The sequence below is a fragment of the Anas platyrhynchos genome, chromosome 10 (genome assembly GCF_047663525.1).
Source record: "Anas platyrhynchos isolate ZD024472 breed Pekin duck chromosome 10, IASCAAS_PekinDuck_T2T, whole genome shotgun sequence".
Taxonomy (NCBI): domain Eukaryota; kingdom Metazoa; phylum Chordata; class Aves; order Anseriformes; family Anatidae; genus Anas; species Anas platyrhynchos.
The window spans coordinates 16,744,205-16,770,376 of NC_092596.1; the positions used below are offsets into that span (position 1 = coordinate 16,744,205).

The 26,172-nt window shown below is 42.0% G+C and overlaps 1 protein-coding gene, 1 long non-coding RNA gene and 1 other non-coding gene across 5 annotated transcripts in view; 2 read left to right on the forward strand and 1 right to left on the reverse strand.

Moving 5' to 3' along the window:
* Window positions 1-2,526: 2,526 nt before the first annotated feature.
* LOC101795789 (uncharacterized) overlaps window positions 2,527-26,172 on the forward strand; it is a 30,300-nt gene continuing 6,654 nt past the window's right edge. For both annotated transcript variants that reach the window (XR_011811830.1, XR_011811829.1), the window contains exon 1: window positions 2,527-3,171. This is a non-coding gene — a transcript (uncharacterized protein). The remainder of the gene's footprint in view (window positions 3,172-26,172) is intronic.
* LOC106018384 (uncharacterized) overlaps window positions 3,028-26,172 on the reverse strand; it is a 30,294-nt gene continuing 7,149 nt past the window's right edge. Inside the window, exons 3-5 of one of the 2 annotated variants that reach the window (XR_011811828.1) lie at window positions 14,782-14,882; window positions 4,148-4,379; window positions 3,028-3,167 (exon numbers count right to left, since the gene is read on the reverse strand). This is a non-coding gene — a long non-coding RNA (uncharacterized lncRNA). The remainder of the gene's footprint in view (window positions 3,168-4,147; window positions 4,380-14,781; window positions 14,883-26,172) is intronic. The other variant, XR_011811827.1, reaches the window with a different exon arrangement.
* CCDC160 (coiled-coil domain containing 160) lies at window positions 20,768-25,061 on the forward strand. Its single transcript, XM_072043038.1, is given in 2 exon segments — window positions 20,768-23,788; window positions 23,791-25,061. Coding segments are annotated over 2 exon segments (897 nt in total). The 5' UTR covers window positions 20,768-23,026; the 3' UTR covers window positions 23,926-25,061.

Consider the following 26,172-nt stretch of genomic DNA (forward strand, 5'->3'; position numbering starts at 1 on the left):
CCCCCAGCGCCCCGAATCCCACTTCTTGCGGGACTCCGTGGGTTTGTTTGCTCGGGGGGGCCCCCGGCCGGGCACCCCCCTCCGGTACCAATTTGGGGTTGCTCGGGGGGGCGGCCACCGCCACGTGCACGCCGCCCCCACCCCTCGGAGCACCCCGGGGTGCGTGTGGGGGGCGCCCCCCGTTGTCCCCTCGGTGGGGGCTCGCCCCGCCACGTGCCGCCCGCCCCGTCCGGGGGCCGCGCGCGGCGATTAAAGCTCCGCCCGCAGCACTGTGGGAAATGCAGTTCTCCATTCAAAGCCCCAAAAACGCGCCAAGCCGCCCGCCCGCCCCCCGCGGCCCCCCCTCCACCACCACCCCCCCATCGGGCAACCAGCGAACGCCGCCCCCCCCCCTTCACATCTCACCCCCCTCCTCCTCCTGTGCCCACCGGGTGCGAAGCAGGGGCCGGGCCCCGCCGCTAACTCGCCCCGACGGCTGCTCCGCGCGGCCCCTTTGTCCCGGCCCGACGGGGGCAGCCCGGCCGCCTCCCGCCGCGCCTCCCTCCCGCCCCCGTTCCCCCGCCGGCCCCACCGCCGCCACCCTCCCCCGGTCTTGCCTTGAGCTCGGCGGGGCCCCGCCGCAAGCCGGGCACGGCGCGGAGCGGAGCCGATCGCGGCGCCCCGACGGCGGCTGCCCCGAGCGCGTGGTCCCGGCTCCGGCTCCCGCCCGCCCCCTCCGTGCGCGCGCGCGCGCTCCCCTCCCTCTCCCCCCCCCCTTCCCCTCCCTCTCTCCCCGCCCTCCCTCCCGCGCGCGCGCCGCCTCCCGCCCGGCCGCGCACTACAACCCCCAGCGCCCCCCGCGCGCCGCGCATGCGCCCCGCCGCCTCCCCCCCCCCCCCCGTTACTACTCCTCCTTGCCGCCATGTGCTCGCCGCGCGCGCGGCCCCCCCTCCCCCCACGCACCGGCCACGCGGGGGCGGCGCGCGCGCGCGCTCCCCCCCCCCCCACTCTGTGTGCACCGGGGGGGGGGCGAGGGGGAACCGCACCGGGAGGGGGGGGCGGGAAAAACGTGGGAAGGGGGGGGCACGGCTCAAAACGCCGCAGCCCCCCCCGCGGGACCCCGAAGTTTCGGCCTCCGTTTGGCCCCGGCTATTGTTGGAGGAGCGGGCACCCGGGGGGGGGGAACCGGGGAGGGGGCACCCCCAGGAACCGGCGGCTGCGGGGAGCTGGGGGTGGGAGGTGCGGGCCCGTGCGGGCGGTGGGGAGAGCCCCGCGCACTCCTACAGGTGGGTGGCGGCCGCCTGTGCCCCCCCCCCACACACACACACCCGGTGCTGCCGCCGGGTTGGGGTCGGGGTCGGTGTTGGGGCCGGGGTGGAGGCGGCCGGGCCCCGGTGCTCGCCCCCCCCCCACCCCCCGCCGTGGGCACCCGGAGCGGCGCTGCCCGAGCGCGGGAGCCGCGCCGAGAAGAAGGAAGAAAAGAAGAAAAAAAAAATAAAATAAAAAAAAATAAAAAAGATTAAAATCAAAATAATAAAAGAAGCGCGAACCCCGGGGGCACCCCCCGGTCCGCGCCGGGGTCGGTGGAGGGAGAGGAAAAAGAAAAGGGCCGGGAAGCGGCAGAAAGCAGAAAGATAAACACGTTACCTTTTAGCCCGAGCAGAGCCCTGGAATAAAAAGGGTTTTACGAAAGTGGCGCGAAGACAATATCATGTGATCCCAGCCCAGGGCGGCTCCCTCCCGCACCGACCAGCCAAAAAAAAGAGAGAGAGGAATAAAGAGGGGGGAAAAAAAAAAAAAAAAAAAAAAAAAAAAAAAAAGTACATCCGCTCCCCACGCCATTAGCATAATTAATTGTGTCCTGCAGCTGCAGCCGCGGCTCCCCGGCCAATGGCAGCCGGGCGGCCCCGGCCTCCTCTTCCTCCCGCCCCGGGGCCAGCGGGGCTGGGGGGCGCCGCGTCCCCCCCCGCAGCCGGCCTGGGGGGGAGCCGAAGCTCCGCGGGGGCTGCTCCGCACGTGGCCCCGCTTTTTGGGGGGATTTTTGGGGAGCTCCCCCCGCGAGGGCTCGAGGGGTGCCCCTCGCCCGGCGGGGCCGCTCCCCCGGGGGTGCAGCGGGGGCCGCTCCCTGCCCTTCACCCCCAACCCGCCCCCGACCACCGCCCCCCGAGGTTTTGGGGCTCCCCCGCGGCCACGCCTGGCTCCCCCTGCACCGAGGGCCCCGCTCGGTTGTTTTGGGGCGAAAAAACCCCGAAAACTGCGGCCCGGCCTAGCGGGGCCTAAGCGGCGGCGTGGTAGCCCCCCGGGCGGCGCCGCTCGCCCTGCCCGGCTCCCCCGCACCTCGCCCCGCCGGGGCGACCCCGAGGGGTCCGCTCGGGGATGGGGGGACCCCGACCCTTAACGGGGGGGGGATACCCTTGCCCTGGCAGGCGCCCCATGGGCTGGGGAGAGGGGTCGGCCTGCCCTGGCGGGCGGCCCTCGCTGGAATGCCAAAAATGTGCTAATTGTGCCCTGCCAGCGGCCGCCGTGCCTGAGGGATTAGAGGTAACCATCTCCGGGGAAAGAAAGGCGCCTGGCGAGCGGTAGCCAACGGGCCCGGGCCCGCAGCCCCCCCCCCCCCACAACCCCATGGCCGCTCCTGGAGGTGCCTCGTGTGGCCCCGATCGCGGCCATCGCAAGTTGGAACAAAAAGGTCCCCATGGAAACCGGGGAGTAATCTGTCAGCTCCGCGGCGAGAAAGGGGCTTTTGTCCCGCCTGTATTTACTGCTGTTTAATTTCTTTTTTTTTTTTTTTTTGGAAATCCCGCAGCCAAGTTCTTCCACATTTTTGTTTTTTATTTTTTTTTTTGGGGGGGAGGGCTGCCGAGCTGCCCCCGAGCTCTCTCCCCGTGTGCGTGAGGCCTAAAACAAAGCGCCCATGGCAAGGCGAGATGGGAGGGCTCCCTGCCCGCACGAGCATTTCGGAGGCTACTTCGGTATTTCTTCCATTAACAGCCACCCGCTCCTCCGTTATCAGTGGAAATGCTCCGCTCGGATGGGTCTCGGCGAACTTTTCTGGTGTAAAACATCTCCGGGTGTCGAATTCACCGACTTCTGGTTTGGAGCTGCGGGGACATTTTGTGGAACGGAGAGCTCGGGAATAGTCGAAAGTTGAATTTTCTCCTCGTTAGCCGAAATACCTTCCTGAAGTCCTGAGTTGAGAATGACAAAAGAGAAAAAAAAAAAAAAAGAAAGCTCAACATTAAAGTCAATAATTTAGCATGGGTGTGTAAACTTGCGATCAATGCCTCTGCAGAAATAGTGTAGCGCATTCACACGGCAATGAAAAATACAAATGTTCCAGAAACTCGTGTATACACAATAGCATGGAAAACATTCCCAAAGAAAAGAGATTCCAGGTCTAACTCTGTCATACAAAACTTTTTAAAGACTTGTAGCAAATAAGCATGAAACACGTCACAGTACTAGGAAGCTTCCTTATATAAGAAAGGAATCGTATGCTTTGATATTTTTGATTGCTTAATATGCAAAGTTGGATCGTAACTATTACTCAAATGTTATATAAAGAATAAAGTATGTGTAAGTGTAGCAGCTTTTACTCAGCACATGGTGCAAATTGATTATCTCTTTTCTGTTGGTGTAGAAATAAAGTAGTCTTTCAACAAATAGAGTCTGAAGATGGTGAAATAAGTCTACATGAAGTGTTACACAGATAAGATTAAACGGTATTTTTACATCCTCCTGCTGACCTTTGACTTGTATTTTTGTGTATCTTGGAAGGGAGTCTTGGGGTCTGCAAATACAGCAGTTGCTAAAAAAAGCAATAGTCAAAAGAAAAAAAGCGCTGGAACATTTCTTAATATTTTAAAGGATATTGTCTAGCTAAAGCATTCATCTGCATAAAGTTCAGCACTTTGTTGATGGTCTTTTCAAATGCATATGATTTACAGCTTATAAGGTAGCGCTTGTATGACGCGTTACTTCTTGGGGTAAGGTTTTGTTGCAGGTTAGGAGGAACACTACAAAGACTGAGGTATTTCTATATAGGGACAAAGAGAAATGTTTTATTGAAAACCTCTTTAAAAATTGATGGTGAAATTATATTGCTCGCTCTTTTACTCTACGTCTATGCAAAAATTTGGATTTTTTTTTCTCTAATTGAATCACGTACATGAATACTTGCTGAGAAGATATTTCTCTTTCCTTCGTTGCACTTTTCTTCTCAGTGTTGCAGATAACTCTGTTCTATCTCATTATGGTTACTGATTCATTCATACTCTTTAACAGCTATGGTCAGGGATTGCCTTGGACTGCCTCTTCCACTTCTCTTTCCTTCAAGAATTAGAACTATTGTCTGACCTTTTTTCATGCAGAGGAAAGCTCAGTGAATTGTGCAGAGCTATCTGGATGCATAAAAGAAATGAAAATGAGAAACAAGAGGGATTCATCTTTGTGAAACAGAAAATTATTTTTCAGAAAAAACTATTCAGAGATACATATGAGTTGATGTATGGAGAGACTTCTGACAGATTGATAAAATCTAAGTTATTTTTCAAAACTCTAGGAATATTTGAAAGCCTTAAGAAGGAATTCCACTGAAGTTGCAAAACAACAGGATGAAATCAGTACCCAGAAATCATTTTACAGCCAAGTCTGGAGTCTCTCAGATGTAATATTTCATAGTTTTGGAAGAGAATGTTCACACCGAACAGGTCATCTTAAAAAGAAAGAAAGAAACAAAGAAACAAACAAACAAAAAGAATGTTTAAGAGAAAGTACTTTAATCATTAGCTACAGAGTTACTCTCCTGATCCAAAAGTGATGGCTAACTTTTTCTGAGAATGCTCACACTGTCACAAGTTTGGTAAATCTTTGCAGGAGCAGAGTTCCTTAAAGATTTGTCTTAATTTTGTGTTCTGCACACTTTGGATTGTTCATATAACTGTGGATTACGTGTCATTTCCTGCTAAACTGTCTTTGTTTTAAAGCATTCAGGTGAAAAATAGGTTGAATGAAAATTATTCTTTTGAGGACAGACAAAAAAGAAATACTTGGAGGTTATGATTCAAATTTTTCCTCAGTGTCAATGAAAAATTTAACTCAAGTTTATTTTCTGAATAATCTCTATGTATTTGCACTTCTGTATGAAAAATAACTGATAGTAGAAAAAGTTTTTACTGCAAAAGATTTCACACCTTTGTCATTGTCTTAGTAAAACAGATTTGAAACTAACATTCACCTTTCTATTTATTGTACTTCATCTGTGAACCTTTAAAATAGGAACATAAGCTAACCTAAGTTATCTGCATTCTTGTTATGTGAAACACGTTTATAAAACCACTAAACCCACTCCTAAATAAGGCCAATCTACATATAAAATGACAAATTATTTGCATTGGGAAACATATATATAGAAACAACATGCAGTTTGTCTAATTCTATTATTTTTTCTTTTACAGTATTGATTGCTGTGATAAATAATATAACATTTTATGTATATCTGATATGCTTTAAAGGATTGCTGCATACTAATGTCTAAAAGCTGTCTTTTTAAGAACTCTTTTACAACTCATTATAGACATGTTTATTAAATCAAAATGTAAATATAAAGAATAAAAGCTCTGTCTGATATTTATTTCCATAGTTCAGTAGATATGTAAATATGTTAAATTCTGCATTTAGCTTTCCAATCCAGGCTGAAATTCAATTTCTCTGCAACTCTTTTATGTAATTTCTATAGATTTTGATTCTGTGAGTTGCTTCCACTTTCATTGAGATCAGGGGAAGTTAAAGAAACTCATCCTTTTACGGTACTGAGTTCTTCATGTTTTCTTTCTGGTTTCACATGGGTTAAAGCCTGAAATCTGGATATAAGTTGTCTACTGAAAAGGCAGTTACTTGCATGAGTAAATAACCCACGTTGTGTTCAGAGGACAGGGCCCAATATAATATTGAACTGCTATATTGAAAATGCTTCTCAGTAACAGTTTTTTCTTTTTTTTTTTCTTTTTTTTTTCTTTTTTTTTTTTTTCACATCAAAATCAATTCTTTGAAGACAAGAATTTTGAATACACAGCCAATCTGGCCACATAGTTTCTCTTTCGGATTCTCAATAGATAGGCTTAGTCTTGTTAAACACATACATCCTCAGATACATATCCTTCTGCCATTTTAGTAAGATCATGGATTATACCTTCCCATATTATTTTATTAAACTCTCTGTGGTTTGAGACTCACCTTTCTCATCAAAAGGTTTTTGTTGTATTACTGTTTCTTTACTTTATTTCACTCCAAATGTATGTATTCTTCTCAGACAGGTTCCAAAATTTGCTAAATATCACTGATGTTTTGATTATTTGTACATATAATGACATTTTATGCCATGTGCATATCCCTGTATATGAATTACAAAGTACAGTTTTCTATTTTGTAACTGTGCACAACTTCCCCTTTTGTAAATTGCTTAATATATTTTATTTCTCCACAGCTGGCAATCAGAATATGTTGTGAGTTGTCAAGATTTTGTATAAATCTTAATTTTCATACGAATTAATATTGACATTAGAGAGAGAAAATATTACCCATGATGAGCCACACTTCTCAGTATGTGCTCAGGCCCATAAAACTCTGTAAATACCTTCAATGGGGGCTGTATAAATTTGCAGTTCATGAAAACTCTGTCTTGATGAGCAATCATCTTTCCATCAGAATGAGTTACAAAGGCAGGTTACACTGAGACTGATGTGGCAGACGCTTCATACGTGCACTGGGCAGCTCACAGACATGAGCAGTCCTACAGATTATTCAGCCTAGTCCAAGGGTAGTGGGCAAGGTCAGGGAAGACTTCAGTCCCAGTCCTGCACAGAATTCTGTGTACACGCTTAACTCCTCCTTCGAGTCAGTGGAGCAGAATAGTACATGCTTAAACTTCACAGTGTGTAAACTTAAAAGCATGCTCAAGTCATTTCTAGATGAGACATGTACTTCCAAAATATACTTCCTTTACGCCACGTGACATTTTAGAAATGAGTCAATAAATTACTGTTTGACTGCAGGTTACACATAGAATTTATATATATATACATATATTTGAGCTTTGTTGCTCTGTTATCGTAGGATGTGATGTGATACTGGCTATGTTTTTATTTGCTATCAACATATATTATCAATGTTTGATGTAAGGACCTGATGAGAAGCCCCAAAGACCCAAAGCTTGTCTTCCTGTTCCCACTGTGCCATGACATCTAAATGTTGCTTTCTATCCAGAAGTTCCTTCTCAGGTAAATGGAACACATTTACCTTACCCCACTTGGTCAGCTTATATACACTCTAGGAGGTCAAGCTAATGCTAGATTCTGAGAACAGTTTCTGACAGGCAGCCTCTAAAAGGAGGCAGAGGTATAGATATTTGAACATGTGAGAAAACTGGCAGCAGGCACACATATTGTATAATAGTGCACAGTCAAAAAACAGCTGGTACTTTTTTTCCGACATTGAATTCCTACAGTTATGTGCAACATGCACTGCTAAGATCCATCTTTCTCTTTCTTCTCTCTCTCTCCCCCTCTGAATAAATATTAGCACATTGCAGACAGAAGCTCTCAGGTTGTCTGTTTAATGTACAAAATTTCCATCGATGCTGGGTAGCCTTTATAAACATCTGAAACTGCCAGGTGCACCTGCTTCGCGTGGTACCATCAGCACCCAGAGCATCCCTGAGGCCCTGTTGTTCTGTGCAAGATCAGAGCCCGTCATTCTTCAAGTGCTCTGACAATCAGTATGTCTTCAGGAGCACTGACTGCACCACAGCAGACATCCTCAACAGAAATCAGTGTATGTAGCCATTACATTCAAAATCCTGTCAATTAGGCTGCGCTCCTCAGAGCAGGGTGGTGCAGAGTACTTTTAACCTCCATTTGGGAGAGGCATTTCATTATGTAGCTTCTCAAAGTTTCCCTTCGGTGATTTCCATTCCAAACGTTTGTGCAGGAGTGGAGCAGCACTCGAAGTTGCAGCTCAGAGAGCCTGTTGCCTCTTGCAATAGCACTGTGGAAATCCAGGGAAGAGCTTAGCTCACAGCGTAGCTGAGACATGTCGGTTGAGACCTCAGGCTGACTAAATAACGCTAGGGTCTACTCCAGCCTGTAGAGCAGCTCAGGATTAGAAGGGCATAAAAACAGCTTAAACCTGCTGTATGTTCCCAGAGCTATGGCTAGAGGCATAACATCCTCACCTCTCATCCTGAGGCAAGGCTTTTTTTCAGGGAATGTGTTGTGCATGCTCGAGGTCCTTGCTGAGAACAGTAGTGTGACACATGTTTGGATGTGCATGTTTAAAGGATGATCCTGTTACTCCATGCCCCAAATTTTCTGCTATAAAGGAAAAACGTGATAGGAGGTAAATGAGCCCTAGCACAAGGAAGAATGTGCAGTCTAGCTGAGCTCAGTGGGAAAAGGTGCTTTCTTGAGGAATGAAGTCCACAGATGCAGCCAGCCTGGAAATGAGGCTAAGTGTGGATAAATACTGGAGTTCACATACAAACATTCGAGATGGTCTCGAAAAATAGTAATAATAATAAAAAAAAACTTTCCAGGAGGGGAGCTCTTTACCAGAACGCGGTGACAAAATGTCTAGGCGAGGAGAGGAGGCTGGAATTCCCCGCAAGAAACGGTCTCAGCCGCGACAAACTCCAGAAAGCAGCTTTTCCCCGCTGCCAGCACCAGCCAGCCTGGCTCTGCCCCCAAGCTGCCAACAGGTCGAAGTACATCGCAGAGCAAGAGACGGAAAGGATCTCCAAAACCCTGAATAATATCCACCCGCTTTAAATAACAGAGGGGGAGAGGGGGACGGCTGGGGCGAAGGCAGAGGCTGCGGAGTCCCCAGCCGGGGTGCGGGCTGCCGGAGGAGCCCAGGTGCCGGGGCAGGGGATGGAGTTTTGCCTCGGGTTTCCCAGCCAGCTGCAGCGAGGGCGCGCAGCATCTCCGCGGCGCGGTGGCACTCCGGGATCCGCAGCAAAAGCTCCTCTGCATAGCTAAGCAGCTGGGCTGCCAGCCACCGCGATAGGCGAGCCGATACACTGCCCTCTACGCTGGCAGCGCGATCTCCCCGCTTCCCTTCTCGTATGGAGTATGAAACCAATTCCTGCTCCAGCAGATTGGCAAAGCTCATCCACAAAAAAACCTGCCACAGTCGCTTTTTTAGAACTTAAAGCTATTAGCTTTGGAAAGACAGCCCCTTCCCTATGTTTGCATGACTTTACCCCCGCTGTATAAATGAAAATTATTAACTTTTTCTGCGATGCAATTTCATTAATCAGAATGGAACAGAGTACATGGAATTGATGTGGATAGAAGGCAGTGTTTCATGTAAATTTTGTATCTCAGGACACCCGATTTTGTTAGTGTTCGAGAACAGTTTACTGTGCACCTAATTACATTAAATTATCGTCTGGTTAAACATGAGCCATATGCAACTAGTTGAGGCAAATTTGCAGTTTACATTTCAGAGTTGTCGGCTTTGCAAAAATAAGTGAAAACATTCAAATTCTTGTGATTCAGCCCATGAAACTGACTCATTACACCAGCCCTTTAATAATGCTCCCGACCGTTGTTTGCAAGGATAAAAGTTAAAATGTACAGCCAATGTACAGAAATTCTTGGAGGCCATAACTCTTGAGAATTTACACTTAAATTGAGTTAATAAATAAGTCATCTAATTCCCAAGTCCTCCTATTACATATGCCCTTTAGTTAAATCTTACAGCAAAATTATACCTTATTTTCCTCAGATTGTCATGGAAACTATAGGCAAATTCTGCAAGCACCTAAACATGCAAGTAGCTTTATTTATGGGGGCAAAGTTACTTGTGCATGTAAATATTTGCAGGATGAGATTTTAAAAAGTATCTGTCAACTAAAAATATTGGTAGGTATAACTTTCCCTGTTCAATTAATTCTTGCCAGTACTGATTAGCAAAGACATGGCATTCAGTAACAAAAATGCCTTCATGCCATGTAAAATAGCGAGAGATTTGTTGACTTCTGCCTCCTACAGGATCGAGGTAGAAAAAGAGGAAGTTACTACTACAAGCATGGCTCAAGATCAAACCAGTCATTCTTCAAACATCATCATAGCTACATTTAATTTTCACAAAATACAACATTATGACATTTGAATCTGACACAAATATTCTTCTGCCATACAATCATTAGAAAAAAAAAATGAAGAGAATTCAAGATAAAAAGAAAAAAAAAAAAAAAAGTAAATGAAGGATTAAGAGTTTGTATTAAATATACCAAAATGCATTAACTACTGAATCTGTAAAGCTTCAAAATGGATTAATTGAAAAAGCTGAAGAAAAACAAAAAGGCACAAAATTTAAGGGCAGACAGCAAGAAAGCAACTAGCATGATAGGGTTTCATTCAGATCAGCATGTGGTCTTACGTAAACTGAAATTCTCAAAAGATAATGGCAGCAAAATTATTAGCACTGAAATCATATTTGTCATCCAGAAGATATCTGAAGCAGTTTTATGAGCTCTGCACAGGAGTGAAACTCTGAAATATATATTATGCAAAACAATCCCCATGCAATTTCAGCTAAGAAATGCATTTGAGGTACCTTGTGACACGGCGCTAGGTCATGACCTAGGTCTTGAGAAGCCTGAGTTAGTAGATGTTAGTTTTCGTTGGGGCTTTGTTTACCATGGACTTAGACATTTTGTATTATTAAGAATCTGTGGCTTATGAGGACATTCTATTTATCTTACCAGTCTTTTTTGATGGAAATGCCTGAATTTTCTTGGAAACAGGGATTTTATTGTGGATTCTTGGTGCCCCTTGGAGAGGCTTATTTTTCTGGACAATAGTTTTCCTCAGTGTCACTACCCTTTTGATTTCCCAATGGTCACAGGCTCTCAAGGTCGTGCAAAGTGCATCCTTTTGTTATAATGGACCCAGAATTTTGTATAAAAAGGCAGCAAAAAGATCTCTGTTTAGTGATTTAAAGTATATTTTTCTGCCATGTACTTCTCCAGTAGATTTTGGCTGTTCTGCTTAAAAACTGTTAAACTTAAAAAGTTCAAAGACAAATTAAAAGAGTACGCTCAGTACATATATATATGTAATTTACTATGCATTTCCATGTAAAACTGAGATGCCGATTCTACAGCAAGATTTTGCACAAGAACCTCTGTATAATTTAAACATTGATTGTGTCACTGATATTGCATCTTACCCACACTGTAAAGTATAGCATTAAAACAATATGCCTTTCTGTTTTGTTTATTTGGATTTAAGTAGACATTTCCTTTCCTTTCTAAATGACTCATTTTGATAGATCCTATTCTTTTACATTCCTCCTGAGGAGTGCTGCATTAAAAAATGTTGATCACCACTACTGGCTCACTGAATTTTTTGATGGTGTTTGGCTTGCCTAGAAGATAAATCATTCTTCTCAGCATTAACCAGAAAGAACAAAACTTTATGAAGGCTAAACATTCACTGAGAATAAAATGAATTCTAATGTGTTTTTTTGTTTGTTTGTTTGTTTTTGTTTTTGTTTTTGTTTTTTTCCCTTGAGGTTTGTTTGTCTTTAAAATCCCTTTTGGACATTTGTAACATCAAGTCTTGATTAAATGTGCAAAAATACATCAACCTTTAAGACTGTTTCAATTCTTAAACTTTACTTGTTGTTACAATATTACACAAAATCCTGTATAAATTTATTTTCTACTTTTTGGGGTATATTAAATCACTTCACAAATTGTTTGAAAACATGACTAGGAATAAGTACAGTTTGTCTCCAAAATGTTGTAGTCTGCATGATCTGCCTCAGGGCTCAAGAGGTCACTTGTAGGTTTGGGCTTTTTACTAAGTTTTTGGAATGCCTATTAGACTGCAGTCCCTTATTGTGCTGCTTGTTCCAGCTTTCACATAATCAGTTTTAGAAGCATTGTATAATGTATTGTTACTATAAAATCTACAGCAAAATATAATAGTTAAAAAGATCATGTGCATCAGCAACTCAGAATTTATCGCTTTCAGGACAGTTTAATTGCCTTTTGTTAAAATTATTATTTTACATACGTCTGTAAAGATGACCACCATAAAATTTATCAGTCCTTTTGGCATTGTTCACCAGAAATAAATTTTCACAATCATTTTGATTACTAATTTATACAATTTGAAGTAATATATATTTTTAAAAAGCTACTTCTCCATTTTCCTTATATAAATGTAGACTGTTAAACTACAGCCATTTGAACTGTATTTGTTTCTCAAAATATGCTTTTGCTTATGTGTTTTTTTTCAAGTCTCTAAGAAGAAATGAGAAAAATCAGTTGATTTCACTTTTGCTTACAAATAGTATTTGACCATTGAAGTTGCTCTACAAGCACAGCACTTTAATTTTGCTGTGCAAATCTCTGAGTAATATTTATACACAAACAAGTGTCCTAACTGCATATTTTCCCTTTACACATTTATATTAAAACATATTTTTTTAAGAAAGAAATAATAATAATATTTTGCATAAATTGCCAGGCAATGTTCTGATACAGAGTCTAACAAAGTCAATGGAATTTTTCTCTCCACTGATTTCAAATTGAATTAGAAAAAGTCTTGGAAAAAGACTTTAACAACAATAACATTTTTTTTTTAATTTTGTGTAGCAGTATATGATATAATAGTTTATTTTGAGAGACTATCATGCAAAACTCACACATAGTTTTATTTGTCTTTATTTTTTGGCTGCAAGGTATGGCTATTTTTCCATGTTTTGTAGTCCTCAAAGGACAAAAAGGTTACTAGCTTCAATAGCAGCTTTGCTTAATTAAGAATTTAGGACCAGTCATCTTTTTTTTTCCTTTATTTTTTTCCTTTTACTTGAAATATTTTCAGGTCAAAGTAGATTTTATTAGATCTCTAATTAAACTCTTACATGCTCCTATTTTCTAGTAAAGATAGAGTTAGAAGGCAGCAAAATCTCTAAATACTCCAGTCCTGACAAATCAGGTTATTTTCCCATCTGCTCCTATTTGCTAGAATAACTTTTTAAATCTCCCTCTCTGATTCCCTAAGAGCAGGCAAAAGGATTTTCTTTGCCTCAGAGTTACATATTTAATATGTGAAAAGACAATGAATTCTTAAAAGATTCTTTTTTACATAGTTTTTTTGTGGAGAATATGGATTTTTCTTAGAAACCCAGATTCCTTTTTAGTTTAGATCTTTTATTGAGCTTTTGGATGATGCAAGACATAGGCATAAACAGCTACACAAAGGAAACTGGGATTTTATTGTGCATTCCTGGTGCCCCTTGAAGAGCTTATTTTTGTGGACAATAGTTTTCCTTCGTGTCACCACCCTTTTGATTTCCCAGTGGTCACAGGGTTCCAGGGTCGTGAAAAGTGCATCCTTTTGTTCCTCCCAGCCTAAAATTCTGTATAAAAAGGCAGTTAAAGGACCCTAAAGTTTGTTAAGGCATGGAGGGTATTTTGTGCAGCAGAACTTAAGTTGCATGCTTTGTTAAAATATAGTTAAGATTAAAGTTGAGGAAGGAAGATATCATTAAATAAATTGTTAGAATATCCAAACATTAACAAATATCTGCTCATAAAGTCACAGAATTAATCCTGGAATAGCTCTTAGCATTGAAATAATTAAGGAGCACTAAACAACAAAAATCCAACATTATTTTAATATCTAGCTATAGTTAGATTTTTTTGTTGTTGTTGTTTAATTAATTCACTAGTGTCTTTTAAAAAGGGCTTTACTAGGTATTTGCAATTTTATTGAGAAACACTAGAAATTATTATATTTTCTTCAAGTTAAATCATAGCTCTTATGCATCCTTTACTCTTTCAATAAGACTAATGAAAACTGAGTATTTGTTAGGAAATTTAATAGCTTTCCAAAGTCCATCTTTGGAATTTTTCAAGAAGGAAATACACACATTTCTTATAAATATGTATCTAATTTATAAAATAAAATTATTTATACTAAGTGTTGTTGGCTTTAATACTATATTTTTGTAATATTCCTGCATTGTTGTTCCAGTTTTTATACATGCTTCTATTACAAGATGACTCTTTAAAGAGAAGATAGAGCCCAGTATCTAACTGTTGGAATTTGTGGCTTTACATTATCACACCCTGAATGAAATCAATACTCTAACAGCAGAAAGCTGGAGGTTGATCTCCCCTCCTAACTCCAAATTTAAGTAATCTAAAGTAGTTTTAATGGTCCTAGTGAGAGCAATAGCAGCTGCTGGGTGAAAAACTCTGCACGAAGCTGGAGAAGTCTTGGAGTGGGGCTGTAGCAAATGGAGAAGTGATCAAACATGAGATTGTATTGGGAGTGAGATGGGCTGGAATGGAGGAGAGTCGTTGAGGGATACTGGAGGGTGACATAAGACACCTGACTTGTTTTTCGATGCTAAGCACTGGACCCTGTGGTGCAGCATCAGTCTTCTGTGCTTTAGGAGTAAGACTGATTACATCCTATAAAGATAGAAAATAAGGTATTTCCCAAAGTGAAATGTTCCGTTAAAAGTGTATTATCTCTAAGCAAGTGTTGGAGTTCTGTTTAGTTTCCTATTGAAAAAAAAAAATAAAATAAAATGGTTTGCAAAACTTGAAGAAATCTGATTCAGAAAGGCTTCATGGCACTTGTCAGGGGATTGCCTCATGTTCTCATTTTCGCTTTTTAGCCAAATTCTCATGAGGCTGGCAGAAGCATCTGTGATGCTCTCTCTCTCTCTTTCTAATTTCTTTTAAATTGTGCATCAGAATAAAGACATTTTACTTACAGAAGACAAGAGCAGGATCTGTTTCCCAACATAAATATTGCAGTTTGCAGTTGAATGCTTTTTTTGTACTGAAATGTATACCACAGCTGTCTAAATCTTCCCTGGAAAACAAGATAGAGTATTTTTAAGATATTTTATGGCTCCCATATATGCCCTCCCCTTCAAAGAATTCTATGCTCTGTTCTCAAGTTGCGATGCCTATTTTTCCAAGACCAAAAGGAAGGCACCTGGAAACAGAAAAAATAACCCCTGAGAAGTGTTTCATGTCCAAAAGACACCTTTGTTCTTTTTGTTCAGATTTCTTGTTACCTTGGAAATGGAAGGTGTTTCTAATTTACCAGAACTAAATTAAACCAATTTCTCTATCAGCCACTGGAATGCTGAAATATTGGCTGCAAGTAAGGCCAGAATGGTGAGTCACCACTAGACCAGTAAAATCAAAATGAAAAATGAACTTTGGGGCTAACTATGGTTAATTTCTGTTTCATTTAGTGCTCCCATTTAACACAATGAAAGAAAGCTGAGAGGGAAGGAGTATTTCAGTAAATATTTGTAGGTTTGGCCTTTGCTCAACACAGAACAATCACTCACTACTTGATGCAAGTTGGAGGTCCTTCATTCTACCAAGCTGTTAATTCTATCCTTGACTAAGTAAATGTTGAGGCTGAAGCAGAAAATAATAGCATATCTGTCACACATTTCCATGAGATATTATATATGCGCAGGACAAAACACCACCACACACAAGAAATGCACATATAAAATACATTTTTAACAACCTATTTAAATTTTAAATATTAAAATTGAATTTTTAACATTTTAAATATTAATTCTATAATCTCATTTTAAATTTTTATATTACATAAACTAATGTTCTTTATTGCATATCTCAGAAATATATTTTATATTAGTTGATCTGATGAAAATCAAAATAAATTCAAGCTACTAGTACAAAGAGCTGTAATTGCTTTCCTGTGCAATTTATACACCTGTGGAAGAGCAACAGAAGATACTTCCTCTTCCATTAACCCCGTCAAAAGCTTTGGCTGGGCTTTTCTCCAGGAGGATGGAGTACAGCTATCTCCACTGCTCCTTTGGACACCCGTGTCAAACAACCAGTACAACCCCTTCATAACATACAGTACCAAACATCTCTGGGAAGACTGGGAACCTGCACAACAGTCCAGCTTTTCACAACTCTCATTTGATAGTGTCAGATGAAGGATGCCTTCCCAATCAAAACTGCTTCTCCAGCCCATTTCCAGTTAAAAAAAATGGGTGGGTTTGTGGACAAAAATACATCTGAGTTTTAATGTAACTTCTGATAGAGCTGAAAAGTGATAGATTAAGTCCAGACAAAATAAATAAATAAAGAAAGAAAGACAAAACAAACAAACAAACAAAAACAAACTTGAAACTAATGAAACCTTGATTAGCAGCAGGAATTGCCAGAGTGAACAGCTGTTTTTCAGAAAGGGTCTGAATCATGTTTTAGTAGAAGAATACAATGGGGAGAGCTGTTACATGAATGCATTTGGAGGAGAATGAGAGATTAACCAGCTGGTAGTAGAGCAGCGTGTGGTACGACACCCCAGTGCCAATCCCAAAGCCAGAGTAAACTGTCTCATAAACCCACACTGGTTTTGTTTTCAAGTATTTGAAAAGCTGACAGGATGGCACAGTATAATGGAAAGTTCAAGCTGATTTCCTAGGTGTTGGGGAAAGGTGTGCAAGAAAACTCATCCACCTTGTAAAAAGGTTTCAGGGCCCCCATAACTCCAGGAAATGTGCTTGCCCTGTGGTTACATTTGTTTTTCAGATGATTTGCAAAATGTAATTCTCCAAGCGGCTCTCTCTGGGAAGATGCAGTAGGTACATCAACACAGGGAGCTTGAGCTCTTGTGGACTGGAAGACCTAGAGGTGAAAGGTGTCCATCTATATGCGTAGCTCCCTGACCTTCAGAGCATTTGTCCAAATATCTGCAGCAATCAGATTAAGAACAGCAACAGTATGCAGTAAAATAATATATTTACTTTCCATGTCTTATCTCCTATCCAACGTTCTGCTTTCCTAAATACTTTCCCAGATGTAATTAAGATATTCTAGCTCAGGTAAGCGCAGCTTTGAATCTCAAGGGTAGTCATGGTAAGGTGATGCATTATAATACAAGTTAACATGCATTCTAATACAAGTTGAGATGACGTAAACATACATTATAATGCAAGTTATTTGAGATGCTTTTGAATTCCATTTAATTATTTTACAATATTACCCCCAAACATGCTTTTGTTTTTGTTTGTTTCTGCTGGTGTCTAATATCTACACTGAAATTCACCATAATATGCACTGTTTAGTATTCAAATATGTTTGGTCTCAAATGAAATTTCAATAAAATGTTATAATGCTTCAAAAAGCTTCCTAACTTTGTCTCAAAAAAGGTAACTTGATAATTCAGAATCTCTTGCATTTTATCCAGGATAGACTTGTGCCATGTACTACCTAAAGCTGCAGGAGAAATTGGTTGTGATTCAAGCAATTTTCATTAGTTATACTAAAAGCTTTAATTTTCCCTTCTTTTCTTGGCAGTAACTCTCAATGCATCATTTTATAGCCACAAACCTGAGAAGATTCTTGCTGAATGTTCAGTTCAGAACTTGGAAAAGCTAACAAGTCACTCAGTAGACTTAGTGAGTGGGCCTAATTTCTCAGGAAATTTAGCAGCAGACAATCTTCATGCCATCTATATCACTTGTGATGTCTGAGCACCTTCCACCGAGTACATTAAGCAAAATGACTAGCATATCTCATATGCGGTTCATGGTGCATTAAGGAAGAGTTAATAAAAGGAAAATTAAAGCAATTGGAAACTTTCTTGATCTTCATGCAGTCCTAAGCTGTTCCTCCTTATCCTCCTGCTATATGATTTTGGTTGGTGGTTTTGCAGGTTTTAGGAGGTGGTGGTTTTTTTTTTTTTGGTGGATATAAACGCCTAAGACAATGTCACACTTAAATTAAAGACATCATTCTTCTAATGCTTTAGAATTAAATTGCCAATTTCTTGTAAATGCCATTTACCTGACAGGTTTCTTTGTCCCTGAAAAGAAGTACTACCTCTGTGGCTGCTAAGGCTGCTAAGAACTGGTTTCAGAAGGACTTTGTGTGCAAAAGAAGAGGGAATGCCACCTTGCTTAGTGAGTCCTCACTCATTTTTTTTTAACCCCCATGAATGTCCCAGTGGCTGTGTGTGTGACAGGGATGCAATACTGTTCACGTGCTCTGCTTCCTTCAGAACACTCCAGCTCATACTCCAGCTGTGCCAGTGAGTTGAGGAGCCACCAGGACACTGTGCTTTTAAGATCCTGGGACCAAGGTTGGTCTGGATTGCAAGGTTGATTACAGAAGTTGTTTGCAGTTTTCTGAAAAGTTGTTTAATACGCACATTTTTATTTTTTTTTTCCAGAAGAACAAGCTGATGATCTGCTTTGCATTTTCAGACCACACGACTTCAGTTTGGGTGCTGACTGACTTGAGGAGTGACAGCTCCTTATGGGGCATCCGATGGCTTGAGGCCCCTTGTAAGGCCTGCTAACCCCATTGCCTTCTTCTACTCAGTCACCTGGAAACAGAGCTCTTGTACTCCTCAAATTGTAACATGAGATATTTATTTTTACTGTGTGTTTAGACATCTCCTGCTGTTTACAAATACTCTCTTCCAGAGCCAGCAAGGGCAGTTGAAGATATTGCTGCCTCCAGCTTATTATCTTAGCTCTTTGCCAAAGACTACTGACCCCATCGATCTAAAGATAGAGTAACTTATACTGTCCTCATTAAGAAAAGTCATTTAATTAATTACTGTGCATATATGTGCTCAGCTAATCTGATTCAGGTGAAAGCAGGGTAGATAAGGGGTTTATTTGAAATTGGTGTGCCAGAAGAAATGGTGTCTGTGTCTGGTGGAAGAGGCACACTGGGGTGTACCACCAGCCAGCACCGACACTTGCATGGTGGCACGGTCCAAGGGTGATTGCAAAGAAAGACACAGTAGGGGAAACAGCACCAGGGTGATAGGCAGCGCTAGCAGTGGGTCAAGGGAACACCTGTTTTTTTCAGCAGGTTAGATGCTGATCCATCAGTATAGTGGATTTATTTTTATTTTAGTTCTTGTCTCAAATATTTTCTGGCTCATTCATGTTTCCAAAGAGCATTTCCAATAGAGAATGATGAATGTCCTAGCCAAGCAACACAAAAATGCCTTTCTTTCTCTTCAGTCTTGCGTTGTTAGAGCTTTGAGGCAGTGCTACCAATTACAAGAACAGGTGATTAAACATGATGTAGTAAAATGTCCATATTCATGGTTTGCCATCCATTCTTTTCTGCAGCTTGATTACTTGTTCAAAGTGTTTGTGTTCCTCTTGGTAAAGTTTTGCTCTGTTCAGTGCCATCAGACTGGAGGAACTTTGATGACAGCAGCATTCCCTTAAACTTGTAGCTAACACTGATTCAGCTAAAGCGCTTTTGCTGTGTTACAAAGCACTCTGCAAAGAGCTTCTACAGTGTGCTGTGTGCTCTCCTGCGCATGGCAAACTGTGGCCTCATTTCAATTCCCAATGATCGCTTACCAGTCTGCAAGTGTAATTTGTTATAGTTGGAATTTTTGATCTGTTGCTAGAAAAACTGTCTAACCAAAGAAAGCATGCAGTTTGAAGTTTGGAATGATCTTAACGCCAAAATATAACAGTCACTTCAGAAAGCGATCTTCTTGTTCCATGCCTGGAGACATTTGGAAAAGACACTTTTAGGAAAAGAGGAGATATTGAGGTAAAGAAAGTATGGGAGGAAGATGAAAAAAAAAAAAAAAAAAAAAAAAAAAAAAGAGAGAGAGAGAGAGAAAATTAAGAAAAAGACAAATATACCTACCTGAGTGCTTCTCTCCTCTTTTGTTATGCCTAGGTCAAACTTACCTAGGTCACAAACAGTCACCTCTTATCAGAGAGGTCTAGACCCCCTCTGTTCCCTTCTGCAACGTCCTTGTCATTAGATGAGAAGAGGAGACTCCACAAACACAGGGCTTGATTGTGGATACATCATGTTCTTGCGAGGTGGTGATGGGATTATGTGGCATGAGAGCAGACACATAAATACAGCTACATGTCAGATCTGGCAGCTTCTGATGCGGTGGTAGGACTGGTAGTGTTCTTTACAGCCATGTTCAATACTGCTCTTTGCTCAGTCATACCCAGCTTTTGGCTTATCTAAACAGATCTCTTGTCTTGAAGCAGTTACGCAGCTGCTTTGTACTGTTCCCCTACCCAAGCTGCAGGAAACAATGACTTCCTCTGAGACCAGGCTAAAGCAGGAAACCATGAATTTCTCCTTCCCTCCTCTCCTGCCCCCCTACTTACCAGTTTAGCTCAGAGGTATTGTATATATAAGGTAAGAAAGTCAATTTTTAGTGCAAACCTTGGAGGACAGGCTGCAAGTCCCAGAGATGAAGATGGACCAATGCAGTTGCAGTAACAGAGTTAGGGACATTGACATCTTGATGGAGAGTTGTTGGAAATTTTGTGGAGCAATGGCCAAGTGGGTCCTGCATCAACCATACAGGACTTGCACCACCTCAGGAGCCAATTTAACTGAACTGGCAGAAACTTTAGGTTTTGATGGTAGGACTCAAAACTATAGATCATGCTGTATATTCAGTCTCACGTACATGAGCATGAGAGTGATTTATTTGACAGATATCCAGGATTTTGAGATCAACAGTTAATTTCCTGTTGAGGTCCCTGTGGCATATCAGGTTGGCAGAATCAGGTTGGTGCTTAGGATAGTTCCCTTTCTGCGCAGTTCAGTGTTGAAGCAGGATGGCAATACAAAGGCTGGTTCTGCCACTCTCTTACAGTCTCTTGTCATCTTGCAGCTGCTTATTCCTGCCCTCAGTGCTCACACAGGTATAGGGTGAGTTGGTTCACATTGCTGACCTGTTAGAAAACAACACACCTCCACAGGTAATTTTAGATCAGTGAGCTGAACTGGCTGACTTTAGCATCAAGCAATGCCTGGAGTCTGAACAAGGAAGGATACTGAAAAGTTCAGCTGACGGTGGTGGTTGGAAATCAGAGTGTTTGAAAATTCAGCCTTCAGTGTTTAGTTAAATGCAAATTTATTGTTCGGTGTTGGTTTATTTGATGCATTGGAAGTCAGCATACTTTTATTATGAAACCAATGTGTCATGGCTTATTGTATTTATTGGTAAAACTCAAAGCTTCCAAAGTTTGGAGTTGAGTTTTGAGGTATACAATTGGAGTGATTCAAAGCTTAACATTATAGTGGACAAAAAAATAGCATTTACGTTTTAGTTTTCCTTCCACCCTTCCTTGTATTTTTTTTCTTCTTTCTTCCTTTTCCTTTTTTTTTTTTTCCCTTTGCATGACTGCATTTTTTTTTCTCACTTGTTACATGAGTGCACCACTCTTGCAAATTCCCTTCTAGTAGCCCTGAAGATGACAGCTCCTCACTCCAGATAGTCTGCAAATTTCTGTTACACAGTCTTTGCACATCAGTCTTGTTCTAAAAGGACAACTTCAGGTCAAGTTGTCATTTTCTTATGATCAGTAAGATCTTTGCCTGTATGGCTTCAAGCTCCTTTCTAGGTTAGCTCAGTTGCTGACCCCATCATAGTGACAAGCTCTAAGATGGTTGTTCACTGGAATCTAGACTGAAACTACTCCACTGCTGTCTAGCAGCGGCTAGATCAGGAAGATCAAAACCACATGGTAGGGGAAAATAGGTTCCATGATTATTAATCCTCACTCAATGGGGACAGAAGTTTAGGACTTCAAATTTCCTTCAATTTACACTGACCCTCATCTAATGTCAGTGGAAAGTTTACATGGAAACCAAAGTAGAAGACATCCTCTCTGCAGCATTTGGTTTTCAATTCATTTGTACTCATAACATATTCTATTCATCCTTGACATATAATAAAGCATTTCTGAACTCATTACTGCACAATTACTTGATTTCAGTTAAATGAAATATTACAGCTTTTATTATCATTTAGTAATTACCTTTCTTCATCTACAAACATAAACCCTGTGTCAAAGATCTTGTTCACATCTATTTTACACTGATTATAAAATTTTAAATGATGCTTAGATTACCCAATTTTGAGAACAAACTTTTACCATAATCCTTTGTCAACATATTTCACCCCATGCTGTTGTTCTTATGGGACTTTAATGTAGATCCAGATAAAATTTGCTAGATTTTTAACAGCAAGTAAACTGGGTTTCATCTTCTCAATTCAGAAGTTACGGTGCAATGAAACATAGCTGAACAAGTGGTCCTGAGTAAATGAGATACTTGAAATTTCACACAGACTTTGACACTTGTTCTGATGTTGGTGTTAGTGATATGCATTAGGAGATACCGTCAAAGTTCCTACAGATATTTGCTTCTCTTGGAAAACTTAAATGATTCTGCATAACTGTGTGTCTGCTCAGTTTGTATGCAAAGAAAGGACTATGACTGGAATATCAGGAATCTTGTAGGTCAGCATTAAAGGGCAATTGTCAGAGTTACCAGAAGCAGCATATATTGCCTATTTATACTATGTGTAGCTTTTTAGTAATGCACCATAATAAGGTCTGACACCTCCACAGTTCTTAAATAACACTGAGCACCTATACCACAGCAGAGTTTCAGATAGTCAGATCCCAGCACAAATGTTAAAACAAAGAGCCTTTGAAGAGGTTGAGTGGTGATGAGATTACATGAAGAAGAGAGTTTAGAGCAAACATAGTTTGTAGTCCTCTGTCCATAAATGTAAACATTTTAAATAAAGGTTGTATAAAGCTTACTTTATTCAAAAACTAGGTTTGCTTAATGCATGACTTAAATACACATTTTTGGGGGGCTTAAAAACATGTAATTCTAAAATGTTTCCTTCAACAAACTAATAACATACCAACAGCTTTAATATCACAGCAACAGCTAAAATACAGCTAAGCTCCTGTCTAGTTTAGTTAGCATGAGCTAACATTGCTAATACACTTACTAAAATTGAATACAACCACTTCGGTGGTGCAAGTTTCCTACTGCAGGCTTATATGAAAACTGCAAAGAAAGGTATTCAAATACAATAAAAATAATTATTCAAATCAGAGTGTAAAGATGGTAGGTTTTTTTTGTTGTTGTTGTTTGTTTGTTTTGTTTTGTTTATTTGGTAGGAAACAAATTCCAGGAATGGACAGAAAACACAGGGAGGAGTTTATTTCTCCTAATTGCAATGCACTGGACTTTTTTAGTCTAGCCAATCAATCTGAATCACTGACGGTTGAAAAATTGGCTTTAGAGAGAGCAAAGAGAGGGGGGGAAATCTACAATATGGCAATTACAAGAATTCTAGAAGAAAGAAAAAAAAGTTTCAAAAGGAAAGAATGGTTTTCCAAACTCATTGTTCAAGAATATGAACCTCAGTTAGTAGGTGCAAAGATAAACATTTCAAAGGAGGAAACAGACAGGGATTCTGCCTGCTGTGGAGCTGGTAATTTAGATGTTGGAGCTGAAGAAAGCTTAAAAGAAACAGAGGGTCATTGTGCCTGGAATGCAAGGGAATTAGCAACAAGAAACGCAGCAGACCGGCTGGGAAGAAGTCTCCGAAACTCCTCTGTGCTGCTCAGTGTAGCGCTGGTGCAACTCAAAACTATGCGTCAAAACCTACAAATAGGCTTTGAAAATGCTGAGCAGGAACAGCTAATTGCGAAAAAAAAAAAAAAAAAAAAAAAAAAAAAAAAAAGGAGAAGAAGAAAGGTTCACTGCAAAACTGCCCAGTTAAAGCAGGGTCAAAGGACAAGCTTTGAAAAAGATCTCAAGCTTCAAGGCTGAAAACAAGACTTACGTGAAAAATCAGGAAACTTAAGAAGATTTAATGAAGAATTGCTCCAGGCAAAAGGAGAAACTATTAATTTAAATCCAAAGAGCAAAGATTTACAACAAGACTCTAAGTAAAGTTAAAGCAGCAACATGAGCTCGGAAATAAGACCAGCACAGAAAAGGCGAAAACACAGGAAAATAAGGAGCGAGGTGGAAGTCGCTACAAGCAAACTAAAAGCCGCAAAGCTCCTGCATGCCTGGAACCCTAAAGCCTTCGAACTGCTTGCAAAACATCTGCCGGCCCCGCCGCGGGGCGATGCACTCGGTGACTTCGGGGTAAATATTTTGGGAAGCGAGGGGCTGCGAGGGACCCCTTAGGGGCAGCCCCCACCGGTGGCGGCCCCGCGGTGCTGCGGGAGCCCGGCAGGGGGCGCTGGGGGCGCGGGGCACGGCCGGGAGCAGCCGTGCCGGGGTCCCAGCTCCGAGGGGATTTCGTGCTGCAAAGGCGGGGGCTGCGAGTGCTGAGGAAGGGGTGGAGAAGCCGTACGTTTGGCTCTTCAGAGACAAATTCTCTCTGCAGCACGGCCTGGGTTGTGTAGGAAAAGATTTTAAAAGGCAGCTTGTTCGAAAAGTCTCTTGTAAGAGACTTCTCTGCGGGTTTAGCAGCGAGTTAAGCGTAAGCAGCAAGCTGCTCCTCTAATAAACACCACAAGCACCCTACAAGCTACTGCTAGGCTCGTGCATGATGGGGGGAAGTTCAGTTTCTGGCTGCGCTCACGTCCAGCAGTTTGTGCATCCCCTTTGTGCAGCTGGGTGCCCAATGGAGACGCGAGGGTTTTGCAGCTTCCCTCCCCAGGTCCTGGCTCTCCCAGGGCTGCCAGCAGGACAGCCGGGGAAGCGGAGAGTTTGGGGGCTCGCTCCCTGTAACCACTCCAAGTGCAGTCATCGGGGAGTCACCGCGACCCCATGCGCTTGAACTGCCCGTGCTTCCCCGGCCTTGCGCCCTGTGCAGAGGTGGGTGCCTTAAAACCCGCCCCGAGCCCCCGCAATTCATATTTACGTGGGAAGGGGGGGGCAGCGAGGGGTGGGATACATTTAAAAATTACTCATTTCAAAGGTATTGGCTGGTCTTTGCCTGTCTGTCAGATCTGAGTGAGTGGATTTTCATGGAGGAATTTCATGGAAATTAAATCTCTACTGGAGCAATCCATTCAACTCCTAAAGCTTCAGCCCAGTTTTGTATCCTGGCTGAATGCCCTGCTGAATAGCTTGGTGGGGATGCAAAAAGCCACCTTAAACTAGGGATTTTTTTTTCTGCTAAATTGACTTCAAAGTAGTAATTAAACAATAGCTAGCTTAAAGAAAATCAAGTTATAAGAAGCTACAGGACCAAACTACGTTATAAGTTATAAGGGTATGTTTTAGGGGAGGGGGGCGGGGGATGTGATGTTCAGACTTGCAAAAGAACTGGGAAGAGTCAAACTGAGAGAACCAAAAATGGGTACAAGAAAGTAAAATGAATCGCACATATTCAAACATTTGTTTCCAGCTGTACTACAGTCAAGTCCAGAACTGAGTAAATGGCTGCACAAGGAGACGGCCGAATGGTTTGGGATACTCTAAGCAAAAGCATCCAGTTCAGATGCCAAAGCAGCTTTCTCTGGCCTTTGTCCTGTCCTGTGTTTGAGGCTCGTCTTCCCCATGCTGCTCTGCATAGAGCTGAGCGCCGCACTGCTCAGTATTCATCACTTCTTTTGTAAAGCAAAACTGTGTTTGTGGCCAAGAGCATCCTTACAGCCAGTCTTCTCCCTTTTCCTTTGCCTCCCAAAAACGCAGTCAGGACTGCAGTCATGCCTGTGTATTGTATTGATGATTTAGAAGCACATTTGACTTGAAGCTAAGACAAATGGAAACTAATCTTCTGTCTGACTTCTTTGGTAAATACTGCCGAATTCTCTCTTCCCTCCGCACTGAAACTATTTAACTTGCCTTCTTTGCTTGGCCATTTACTCATTTCAGTCCTTGGGGTCCTTGTTACCACATGCAGAATTTTTCCTGTGCTTAATGTTCTTCCATCATGCCTGCTCTGGAAGAAGAAACCTGCAAGATTGTAACCTAATTTCATTTTAAACCTCTTTGGAGTGATTGATTTGAGGGCTTTCCTTGGTTGCTTAAATGCTTTTGTGGCTTTATTTCCAGCTATGTAGAGGTTGTCACCGAATTAGCTAACAGAAAAAAGTGAGATAAACACATATTTGGCACTACCACAGTTGCTAGATTGTTAGTGTTTACGGTAAAGCTCACTATTTTAAAGTGAAATGTCCAGTATTGCACTTAATCTAATAAATCTGTATTTTTCATACTTTATAGGGAATTTTCGATAATCCGTGGTCAGGTCCAGTCCCTGGGAGGATGGCAGTGTGCACTAGCAGAGAATCTGATCCATGAGTCTTTAAAATAGTGTCCATCTTTGAGTTGTGTCAAATGACACCATGTTAAATGGCACTTGAGATAAT